Source organism: Quercus suber, unplaced genomic scaffold (assembly GCF_002906115.3).
Source record: "Quercus suber isolate HL8 unplaced genomic scaffold, Cork oak 2.0 scaffold_1033, whole genome shotgun sequence".
Lineage (NCBI taxonomy): Eukaryota > Viridiplantae > Streptophyta > Magnoliopsida > Fagales > Fagaceae > Quercus > Quercus suber.
Window position 1 is genome coordinate 1 of NW_027070444.1, and position 12,113 is coordinate 12,113.

Below are 12,113 nucleotides of genomic sequence, written 5' to 3' on the forward strand. Positions count from 1 at the left end.
GACTGCTACATAAGTTGAAATTGTGTTTGAAACCATGTTTTAAAACATGGTTTTACAATTTTAACTAAAACCTTGTTTTTAAAACATTGAAAACATTTTGGTAGGCCCTACTAGTTTTTCTCCCAATAATCTATCCAACCAAACACCTCATTAAATTTATTTTCCTCTTGTTTTCACTTTTTATTTTTCTATCATTCCTACAATTTACCCAACCAAATGAACCCTTAGACAACATGCCGTGCAGCTACCTCTCCAACTATCTTCAGCCAATATGCATTGTCATTTGGTTTCTAAATTTAAAACATTTCCTTATTTATATTTAAAATTTTATCGTCTTTTTGTGCCAATGCTCTGATGCCATATGTTTTCATGTGAAGAGTAATGCTACATCAATCGTTTGTAAAATAGTTTGTGTCTGTAACATTACTCTTCATGTGAAATGTTTGTGCGTCCTGAACAGAGGACTTACCATAATAGTTTGTGCCTACAATATGTTTACTCAGTGTTAGGTTGCATTGTTTCGTGGATTTTAGGCAGAACACTGGCATCATCAATGACACCTGATGCCCGGGATTCTTCCATTCCCAAACTATTGAATTTAATTCAAACAAAAAAATATGAAAAAGAAAGAAAAGAAAAGGCAAGCAGTGTAGACTCGCACCAGGCCATTCAAACCACAGCTGTTATGAGACCTAAAGCCAATGAGAATTCACGCACAAAACATATGGAATTTTCTTTCCACTTAAATTGGAGGCAAAAAAATATTACATGCTACAAAACAGCAGATTATTATACTGAGTATTTTGTTACAACAAATTCATTTGTCTGTGAGACTCAAAATCTAGATAGTCTTGATTTCCCTGCCCACTAAACCCGCCATACATATCAAAAACCTTATCATCTGAAGTCATAATGCTCCCTTCTCGTCTAAAACCCTCCATCGGTGAGGCCCAAGCAGCTGGAGTTGAGGGGTTAGAGGTGGAAGCTTCTTGGTTTAGACCAAGAGCACCCGGATTTTGAGGTGAGTTTCCAGCAGTCCTTCTATTGGAGGAATTGGCCGTAGTCAGGGGGATGGATGCTGACTGCTGCTGTTGAAGTTGCTGCTGGTTCTTCATTGGTGACTTGGGCCGGAGAGACTCTATTTCAGGGGTTGTCACAACAAGATGAGGTGCCTCTGGGGGTGGATTTCGTCCTCCCCCTCCCAGCCAAACTTTACCATCCTTGTCAGAAAAGTTCCTGACATATGCCTGAATGCCAACCAAATCCAAATCAGAGTTCTGGTTAGGAAAACAAACCAATAGAACCCAAGAAACAAGTATGAACAAAGGATTAAGGTCCTAAACTTTTATTTTTTTTCATAGATAGTACTGATCCAACCAGTGATTCATACTGTAGGATGGTGATGATAGGTTTTCCATAATATATAGAAAGAAAGCATAGTGACAATAATCCTGATTTTGGGACATGAAGGTCTGCAAGATTTGCCTATTTTTCAGCATAGTGTTTTCTAATGGAAGTAGATTTTCTGCATCAGAGTAATTTTTTGATTGGTTACTTTGCACAAGACAATAATAAGACTATATAAGACACAGCAGATCAAATATGTGTAAGAAATGTATCCCCATTCATGTCAAATTCTGAAATCTGAACTGAGTGCCAAATGCTCAAGTATGTTAAGGTTGTAAGATAATTCCATTAAGACCAAATATTGATTAACATACCTCACTATTAAAATTTGACGAGGATAGTTCTTTGCCAACAGTCAGCCATCCAGACCGAATATTGTGGTCTTCACCGAAGAGCTCAAGTCTTCTGCGGCCAAGGGCAAAATGCTCAATAATTCTATACATGTCGTCAGGCTTTTGGGTTGAACCTGCAATTCCATTGGCACACACCTTATGTCAAAAGAGATCATTTCATCACTATACATATAAACCATTAAAAATATATAAACAATGTTTGTAAACAAGAAGATATGTCATACAAGTCATTATGCTGCAATTTTAAACAACAAATAGTATGCTGCAGTTTTAAACAACAGTCTCATGCCAAAATTGTTTACTACGCTAAGAACATCTCTAGCAAATTCATCAAATTTTTGTACTATTTAGAAACTGAACAATGACTTTTACCTTTTATCTACCCACTTTTTCAAATACACTTTCCAACAGATTCTCTATCACATTCTCCATCTCATTTAAATATTATTTCTTTATTCATTATTTATTCTTTTTTTAACAACTACACATCTTCCAACATTTTTTTATTCAACACCTAATTATTATAATAGAAAAAAACATTTGAAGAATGAACAATAGCCCATTAGATTTGATGAGCTATTGATCATGAGCCAAAAAAATTTTAGATTTTAAAGAATCTATTGGAGACTATTTTTTTGGTCTCATTCTATATTATAGAGAATATTTTGCCTTTAGCTATACCATTGGAAATGCTCTAATTAAGAAAAATAATGAAACCCACGTAAACCCCTAAACCATTTGCAAGGTTTCCTTTTTGCCATCATTTTCTTCAAACATAGTGGAATTACTATATGTACTTCTAGACATTCGCAATATTTTTTCTGCGATTCTTTTCCTCCATTCTATTCTCTCTCTCTCTCTCTCTCTCTCTCTCTCTCTCTCTCTCTCTGTATATATATATATATATATACACATATTAAAATTGCTTTAGAAACCCCTTCCAGGATTAATTTTTTTCCCTTTTTTTTTTTGACCCTAAAAACGCATCTGTTTTTTAGAATGAGACTAAACATTATTGCCAGTTCATGTTGCTTTACTGTTTTTCAAAATTATTTTTAGGATCTACCAGTCCTAAGCAGCAACTAGACCATAACAGGGTTAGTATGTTCACCTTTACTAACATTAAAATTATGATAAAATCAAATGCTTTCCTTGTAAAATTTGAAGTCTTTTTTTTTTTTGATAAGTAAAAATTTAAGTCTAGTTATGGCAGAGTTTCTGCAACATAGGTCAATGGTGTCAAAGATATTACTAGGGATACTGACCATAAGGAGGCTCCTCGGCAATTATTACATCAGTATCAATGTTGGCATGGATTATGTGACCATCAGTACTGCGACGAACGGTTCCCTTGATGCCCATCAAGCAGTGTTCCTTTGCCATAATGACAATACAAAAAACAATTTAGGAAAATAATACATGCATCAATAAAGCATTTAATGAAATAAGAAAGGATGCAAGGCAGCAATTTTTTTTCCCCCTTTTTGATAAGTATAGGTGAGGCAGCAACATGAAGCTGCAGACACTCAAAACATTTTTTTTTAATAAGTACTACAGACACTCAAAACGTACAAGGAAAACATTGAACCAACCTTTGAGTGTTGAAATAAAGTATGAGAATCATGACGCAACCCTGGTGTTGCAGTAGTTTTGTTTGTTTTAACCCAACAAATATCCTCACACCTACGGAATCCCCACTACAGCACCCAAAAAAGAATTATTAATTTAAAGGTACACATAATCAATCTCATAATATAAATTGCAGCCAAAAAGAAAAGGCTAGTCCTATATGTAATTATAAAATTTTTAAAAAAATAAAAATAAAAAATCTAAAGGCTTGATTATACACCTTCTTTAGACATTGACGGCCCTGCTCAAGGCCCACACCATCACCAACCCAAAGGAAGATAAAAGAAGGTGTGTCTGCTATTGCCTGTGAACACAAGAACAAAAAATTAGACATGTGAGTCAAAAGTGAAAGAAATTTATTTCAATACATGCAAATTGTCTATATGGTCATTTCATTGTCCCAGAGGTTAATGCAAGTTACATAATAAAATTCCAATTCAGGTTTGTTGGTATGGATATTATCATATCATAAACCTAATAATATAATTTCTTAGCATTTATCATTCTACAAGATGAAGTGATTAGAATTACTTGTAGCAAGTTCTACCATTACTTCTAAAAGGCACACACCGAACAAGTACGAAGAATATGTTTATTTCTATTTATAAGACAATTGGGGAGAAAAAGTTATCTGCAAAAAGATCACCTCGATCTTAAGATTCATTATTTCTTCGAACGTCCAGTAGTTCATATGGTCAGCCACACCGGGAGCGCGATGAACATATTCCTCCCATGGGGGGTCCACAAGAATGACATCAAACTTGGTTCCAAAGAACTCTGGGGACAGTTCAAACTCTTTCAGGTCACATTTGTGATACATAGGAGAAGAAGCAGATTTAGAAACAATCTCATCTTTTTTCTGTATAAGCTCCCTAAGCTTAGGGTAATCCTCAACAACATTTGTAAGCTCCAGCTCTCTAATGAAATTCTGGGGACGCATACCAGTGTCAACAAAATTTTGAGAGTAATCATTCTGCTCTCCTCTAGAAGGAGCTTTACCAGGAGGCCCACCACTTTTAGGTGGAACCCAACCCCCTGGAGTTTTATCAAGTGGAGTTCCTCGTCCCATTGCCCCAGCAGCATTAAAACCAGGGCCAGAAATGCTAGGAGTTACTCCTCTTCCGGGGCCAGGGCCAGGGCCAGGTTGATTGAAATAGATAGCAGAGGGTGAATTCCCCAAATTAGGAGGAAACCTTGGACCTGATGGTCCAGGAGGAACAGGAGAGAGGCCAGGTGCAACAGCTAACATATTCATATCAACACCTCGAGCCCCAGGCCAAACAGGCGGACTAAATGGCTGATGAATGAAGACGCCAGGTGACATTGGTGGACCTGGAGCAGGTTGCATACTAGGGTTAAGTTGCTGCATTGGTCCGGGTGGAGGAATTCCAAGAGGTCCAAAAGGCGATCCCATTATTGGCAATGGTATTGCCACCTGTTGGTTGTCTCTCCCAGTTGGCCTACCTCTTCCGCCTCTCCCAACTCTACTCCCTTTTACTCCTTGTGAGGCCGCTCTATTGAAGGACCCTAGATCCTGGTTTCCATAAGGAGGTTGTGAACCACTACCGGAACTTTGGCCACCAGCACTGCGACCAGACATAGCACCTTTCTGGCCCCTACCTTTTCCTCCATGGAAATCAAAGTCATCCCTCCATGAATTTTGATCTCGCATGGAGGTACCATCATCTGTATATCTTTCCTTTGAATCTTCACCAGGTGGCCCAGAGCTATATATATCACTCCTTCTAGCCCTGTCATCCATATATGCCCATTCTTCATCATTTGGTGTTAATTTCACATCAGATTGCTGAGCAACTTCATTTCTCCTGGCAAAGTTGGATCCAGAATCAGGTCTTCCATAATCCAGAGGCTTGGTTTGAATCTCTATCACATCATAATTCTCATTTGAAATTCCAAAGTTTGATGAGGTTTTCACAGCTTCACCCCTGCTTCCATCTTTCCTATTACCAGACCGGCCATGGGGCCTTTCATTGTCGGTCCTCTCACGACCATGTCTTGGCATCTCCCACTCTCTGCCATGATCATAAACAATATCACCATTCTTTGAGTCTTTATCGCTATTGATGGGTTGCCTTCTTTTCCAATTCTCTTTGGAAACTTCATGGTCCCTATTTCTGTCACTCCAGCTATCATCTCTGCCTTTCAATCTATCATCCCTATAACCATCCTTTTCCAGTTCCTTTCGCTTGAGGTTGAAACCTCTTTCACTATCCATCTCAGAGTGATCTGTCTCTTGATGGCGCCTACCACTCCTCTCAGGGGTCCTTGACCTCCTGGAGTGCCCCACTTCTCTTGCATTTTTATCCCTCATCCGCATATTTCTATCTTCATCAGCACTTAATGTTCTGTCCCGGCTTTCAGCAACATCTTGAGTCGGAGTTCTCTGCTGTTTATGCTTCTCAGTTTTTTCCCTGCCTGATCGGTCTTCATGAGTAACGGGACTAGCCCTATTATCTTCTTCAAGCACCTCTGATCTCACCTTGCTCTTACTCCTCTCAGCATCAGCTCTTCTCTCTTCTCTATTGCTAGATTTCATACCCTTCTCACTGTTTGAATCTACGCCCCGGCTTTTACTCTCACTGGGTTCATTCCTAGCAGACACGCTTCTCTCTCTAGCACTCTCATACTTAGGATCAGACAACTTACGGTCTCTAAGCTCAGTTCTTTCGGAAAAATTTTCTTCGGCTTTCTTGCCAGCATCAGATTCATCCCATTTTCTCCTCGAATTTCTCAGCTCCTCAGAAGATCCATGACCCTTCTCTCGACCAGTTTCCCTCCTCTCTGAATACCTGGAATCTCTATCAACCACTTTTTCAATCTCTACATCATGGGATCTTTCTTCTTTGCTTTTAATCCTGCTTTGAGAACCCTCATGCTCCGAAAACTTGGATGCTGTTTTTCTTTTCTCACTTTCATCAGCTCGACCATGCCCTCTACTCCCCAACTTATCTACACCATCTTTCTTGTTCTCTAATTCTCCATCTTGGTACCAGTTGCTCAACTTTTCCAATGTATTCTCTTCTTGTCTTTTCTTGATCTGCTTAGAGCGCGACTCTTTTCTTGAGTCGTGATCCTCCTCATCGCTACCCGCTCTACTAGATCCACCTGACCGTTTCCGACCCTCATTTCTATCCCCAGAACTTCTTCTTCTTCCATCTAACCCTTCAGCATCTTCTCCATTGCTCAGTTTTCTTGACCTACTTGACCTATGCTTTCTCTTATCACTGCCCTCCCACTCTTCATCATCAAAAGCCCTATCGCTCTTCACGTCCAAACCATCCTCTACATCCCGTTTCACATAACGACCTCGTTCAGGTGAATCCATCGTAAGCAAAACCGTCAAATTACAGTTAACGCTTTAGATAACGAGCTTACTTCCACAGCAGGTCAATATGTATGAATAACCTACCAACAAATAATCCTGAAACCAAATCAAAAATGAAATAAAAATTTGAAAGAAGCCAAGGAGATAAAGTAAAATACCAAACCAAACCATTCACATAAAAGGTCTCGAACTCTAAGGTCCTATGACTTAAGATTCGAAACCAATAAAACACAAAATTGGCTAATCCCATTGTAGTAGTCTTTGGCAGCACATGAACATTCAACCACAATCAAAGTAAAAAATTGCAAGCTCAGACCAAAATTAACGAAACTACCCAAATCCCAATGAACTTAGGAAAAAAAAAACCCTAAAAAACTTGAATCCCAACATCTGAACCCATCATTGCACCAAATAAAACAACCAAAACCAAACCCTCCGTTTGGTTGCCAAGAAACCCAAGAAAGAAAGAGAAGCAAGATACAATATTGAACATAAAATTTAGTAGCGAATTTGAAGAATTCGCCAGATGCCCAGCTAAGCTACATGAAAACCCAGTTTCAATACTTGGCTGAAACTCATAGTTCGTCGGTTGTCTTTCCCTAACATTTTTCTCAGCCACCAAACACAACATAGAAAAACTCAAAAAAAATTTAGTTCTCGGATACAAAACGGAACAACATACAAGACCCAGATACTAGATTTTGAATATTAAAGCAGACAGAATCCTTTAAAAAAAAAATGGCCACGTGAAACAAAAAAAACAATGAATTTCCTAAAACAATTAATTCATGAGTGAGAGTGAAAGAGTACCTGAGTTTTGGGATTGAAGAGATGAAGAAGAAGAAGAAGAAAGTGAAAAACCTCTTATTGGGGGTTTTTTTTTTTTTTTTTTTGCTGTTGTGTTTTTTCAAAGACACAACAAAAATAACAATCTTAAATAAATGTTTTAGTACTCTAACCCATGTCAGCCTTCTCTTTTACCCAAACCAATGGGCCTGACCCAAACAAAAAAACCCAGACAAAAAGACGAAGCCCATGACCAATCTTACTTAGCCCACCCTTGCGGTAGTTAATACAAATTTCGGCCGTTTCAGTCCACTACGTTCCTCTTCTTTTTTATTTGTGTGTCACTGTGTTTGTACTCTGTCCTCCACTTGTGTCAAGATATTTTCTTTGTTTTCATTTTGTGAGCCCAAGTAATGCTCCTTCCTTTAAAGCTCTTTTGTTTTGTCCACTGGAGTTTTTTTTTTTTTTTTTTTTTGAGCCCCATGTGACTTACAATAAAAACTGGAAACATTCAGCCTTTTATCTTTTTTTTTCTTTTCTTTTGAGAAGATTTTAAACATCTTTCAATGTTCCGATCACTAAAATGAGTTATATTGGTGTCACATAAGGTGGAATAATTTATGCTACAACTCGCCCATGTAACAAATTTTGAGTGGTAGAGAAGTGATAGTGGATTCACTATCAACTCGCCATGTGGACGAGTTGTGACACAAATTGTGTCATTTTATGTGGCACAAGTATAACTCCACTAAAATGAACATCTAGGTTTGTCATTTTTTTTTCCATATTATTACTCTTATTATATTCAATACATAATTGAACTAATACTTCTTGTTGTTGAACTGGTATTTTAACTTAAAGATTACATATTAGTTGAAATATTTACTTATAACTTTAAAACCCTTAATTATTTATTATATGGGTTTTTTTAATCACTAATATATATATATATATATATTGGTAACCCCAAAACCGAAATAGCATGCAATGGTACGCTGAAATAAACCGATACTGAAACATTCTGTTCCAATGGATAAATCGAAACAGTATTTATAACATTAACTTAGTAGAAACCAATTGGGTCATGGATAAATTATATAGTTTTTTTTTTTATTTTTTATACATACATAGAATTTTTTCAACTTATGGACCTATGGTGTTATAATTAACTCAAACTAAAAAGTTTTTTATTTTTTATTTTTTTAATTATTATATAGGATAAAGTAAGTTTGTAGTCTAAAGTTACAACTTCAACTAAAAAAATTAATATGACTATATATTTTGAAAATATAATCATTGAATTGTACGTTATTTATATTTATAGCTCACATATCAAATTTTGTATCAATTGAATGTTATTTATTATTTAATTCATAAACTTATTTTTTATATTTGCATAACTTTGGACTATAAAAACTTAAAATTTAAATATTTGATTCATGACATAACTATTGATCTTCGATCTTCTAGAAGTTTTGCAAGCATAAAGGATACAAGAATAAAATATAATTTAATGATGAATTTGTTAAAATTCACATCTAATAAAAAATATATTGAGTAGAGTTGTAGTTTTAGGCTACAAAAAAGTTTATAGCCAAACTTTTTCCAATTACACATGTGATAGATTTTAACTATGGCTTTATGATTGTACTTTATCATAAAGTTAAAACACTCTTATCCCAAAAAAAAAAAAATTAAAACACTATTTAGCTTTTTGGTGCAAGCAAGATTTGATTTTTTTTTTTTTAATTTTATGGAGAAGATAAATTTAATCTTAATTATGGCCTCTATGATTGTTCATTATCATTAGAACAATATTTTAATTGGCTTTTTAGTATAGGCGGGATTTGAATCCACATCTTTTATTTATGACGTATTTGAATACTGCTTATTTTGCTAAAACTGAAAAATTATTACTGAAAGTAATGTAAATAAAAGTAAAAGTTAATTGAAATAGTACAATGGAGCTCATGAATAGTATCAAAAAGTATGAGACCCACCAAATTTTCAGCAAAATGCAAAATCTTTTCTTTAAAACGCAATCCAAACACATGCTCAATAATAAGATATTTTACTAATTGAGCTCATTGTAATCCATCATTATAAAATAAGGGATTAGGTTCAAATTCCACCTGCACTATCATCAAATAAGAATGAGTTTGAATTCCACTAGAACCAAAAATTAATTATTGTCGTGGCATAATAGCAAAGAGAAATTAAATTTTGCATGTAATCAAATACTATATAGTTTTAAAAATGGATTATTTTTATGAATTTCATAAAGTTTTAAAAATGGGTCATCTTACTATGCATAAGATCTGTACAGATCAAGTTCCTAGCTCAACTAATTAACTTAGATGCATTCACATAGATTAAGTTTTGCCAAGTTGAATTTGATTCGTAAAGCGAGCTCTCTTGACAACTTTCCACAATATCTCATGGTCGTAGAAGGCTATATGGCCTTTCTTAATTAATACACCTTTAAACAGTGCCAGCCCTAGATATTTTGAAGCCTTGAGCGAGAACTAAAATGAGACATTTTTTATATTTATGTATTAATTAAATTAATATTTATTTAATATTTTTATATTATAATATATTTCATTTAAAATCTACTGTTCTTGTCTTTTGAGATGTAAATTGACTCATTAAATTTTTGTATTCAAGTTCTTCTAACATCTCATTTTCAGTCGATAGTATAGCTAATTATTCACTTAATCTTTTTTGAGACATTGTCAATCTTAGATATGATTTTATTAATTTTAATTTTAAAAAACTTCTTTTTACAGAGGCAACTTTAATAGGTATTATTAGTAAAATTTGTAAAATTTTTATATAATTTAGTATGTCAATTGGAGTATATTTTTTAATTTGTAAAATTTCTTTTAAAACTTTTAACTTTGAAAATAAATTTAAACCATCAATATCATAATAAACATCATGTTTGAGAAAATATTCAAGTTTAAGACAGTATTTTTGCAAACTATCATCATGTAGCTGAGAGAGAGACACAAAGAGCAAAAGTTGAGAGAGAGAGAGGCAAAGAGCAAGAGTGAGAGTGAGAGAAAGAAAAGGTGTAAGTAAAATTTTAGGAATTTGAGATTTTTGATTTGTTTTGATTTGAGATTGTTTTGTGAGTAATTTTTTACATTGAATTTGCATTTTATCCTGTTGATTTTTTATTTTTCTAGAGGTTAAGGATAATATTTTTGAGATAATTCATTTTTGTTTAGATCAAAAAAGTATTTAGGATACTAATGTTTATAGGGACATTCCAAATTTTTTGTTTTTTGGTCATACTGATGTATTAGATTTTTTGAAATTTCTTCTGAAACTATTTTTTATTTTTCTACTACTCCTTCTTTATTAAAATTTTGGGCCCCCTTTCACTTGGAGGCTTTTGACAATGACCTAATTGGCCTAGTGAAAGGGTGGGCCCTACCTTCAAATCCCTCATAGTGCGTGGTTGAATGTCTCATAGTGTGGACAAAAATTATTCAACAAGATTCGTGCGTGCTCATTTGATTAGGGGCATTCATTTATGGGACTAAAATTATAACTTAGAAAATAGGACTACGATTCACCAAATGTTATATCACAGGCAATAGGCATCAAAGAATTTAATTTAATTTTTTTCAAATAAAGTATACATATAGGGATGGGCCAGCTCAATTCAACCCAAATCCATGTAAATCCTCAGCTCAAAACATAACAAATTTTAGTTTAGAAAATAAAAAATAAAAAATAAAAATCAATGGTGTTTTTTGTTTTTTGTCTTTACTGTTAGATAATTGCATCTTAATGTATTAAGAAATTAAATAATGATTGATTTTGTGTATTTGTTTTGATTGCTAGTTTGTTAATATTACATGAATGCTTTTTTTTTAAAGAGTTTTTTTGTTCTTATACTTTGGCCCCTAGCTTGAAATTTCGAGTCTATCCACTTAATTACTAGGTTTTAACTACCCCTAAAGTCTAATAAAGAGAGAAAATATCATTTGATTAGCCAACACTCCTTGGCATCAAAGGCTGAAGGATTTGTTATATTTGTATTTGGCAATTACTCCTCTCTCTGTTTGTCTATCTTGGTTGATTTCTTAAACAAGCACCACATTTCTAAAAAGGTGACCATTTTGTGTCCGCAAGAGGAGATTTCAAAAGTTAATTATCACAGCAATGCAAATCTTCACCAATCAGAAATCATGATATATATTCAATCATACTCTCATTCTCATATCAGCTAGATCCAAGATTTGTATGGTTCTCAATCATTGATATATTTAATCACACAAGAGTACAAGGCAGCCGCAATTTGTAAGTGATCATACTCGTAAGTTGACAGAGCTTTAAGCCTCTGACTCTTCATCATTTATCCCATTATAAAGGGAACAATATTACAGTTCACATTAATAACAATTAATACATACATATACATATATACATAACTTATTCAATTAAATAAACTTAAGATTTTACTAACGAGTGTTCTAAGAGCACACAATAGTATATCAGTTTTAGAAAAAATTTTATCGGGAATTAAAAAAGTTTTAATAACTTTTTCAATTTTCGATAAAAATTTTCCAAAAACAGAA

At 34.4% G+C, this 12,113-nt stretch overlaps 1 protein-coding gene across 2 annotated transcripts; it reads right to left on the bottom strand.

Annotated features, from left to right (window-relative positions):
• Positions 1-708: 708 nt before the first annotated feature.
• On the bottom strand, positions 709-7,660 carry LOC112041151 (N6-adenosine-methyltransferase non-catalytic subunit MTB). Of its 2 annotated transcripts, none has more exons than XM_024074053.2 (7): positions 7,546-7,660; positions 4,036-6,831; positions 3,610-3,693; positions 3,353-3,457; positions 3,026-3,134; positions 1,722-1,873; positions 709-1,247 (listed from the first exon to the last, which is right to left on the bottom strand). In XM_024074053.2, the coding sequence occupies exons 2-7, from the start codon at positions 6,733-6,735 to the stop codon at positions 807-809; spliced, it is 3,591 nt and encodes a 1,196-aa protein (XP_023929821.2). In that variant the 5' UTR covers positions 6,736-6,831; positions 7,546-7,660; the 3' UTR covers positions 709-806. The 2 variants fall into 2 exon arrangements, with proteins under 2 accessions (XP_023929821.2, XP_023929822.2); XM_024074054.2 differs by having other exon boundaries at positions 4,036-6,815; positions 7,546-7,631.
• Positions 7,661-12,113: the final 4,453 nt, after the last annotated feature.

What these genes read in the sequence shown, in the direction of transcription:
- LOC112041151 (XM_024074053.2), bottom strand. Translation starts at nt 6,735, where the DNA reads ATGGATTCACCTGAACGAGGTCGTTATGTGAAACGGGATGTAGAGGAT. An exon ending in TGCCGAGGAGCCTCCTTATG is followed by an intron (nt 1,874 to 3,025) that starts GTCAGTATCCCT and finishes ATGGAATTGCAG; the next exon opens with GTTCAACCCAAAAGCCTGAC. An exon ending in CGTCAAATTTTAATAGTGAG is followed by an intron (nt 1,248 to 1,721) that starts GTATGTTAATCA and finishes GTTGGCATTCAG; the next exon opens with GCATATGTCAGGAACTTTTC.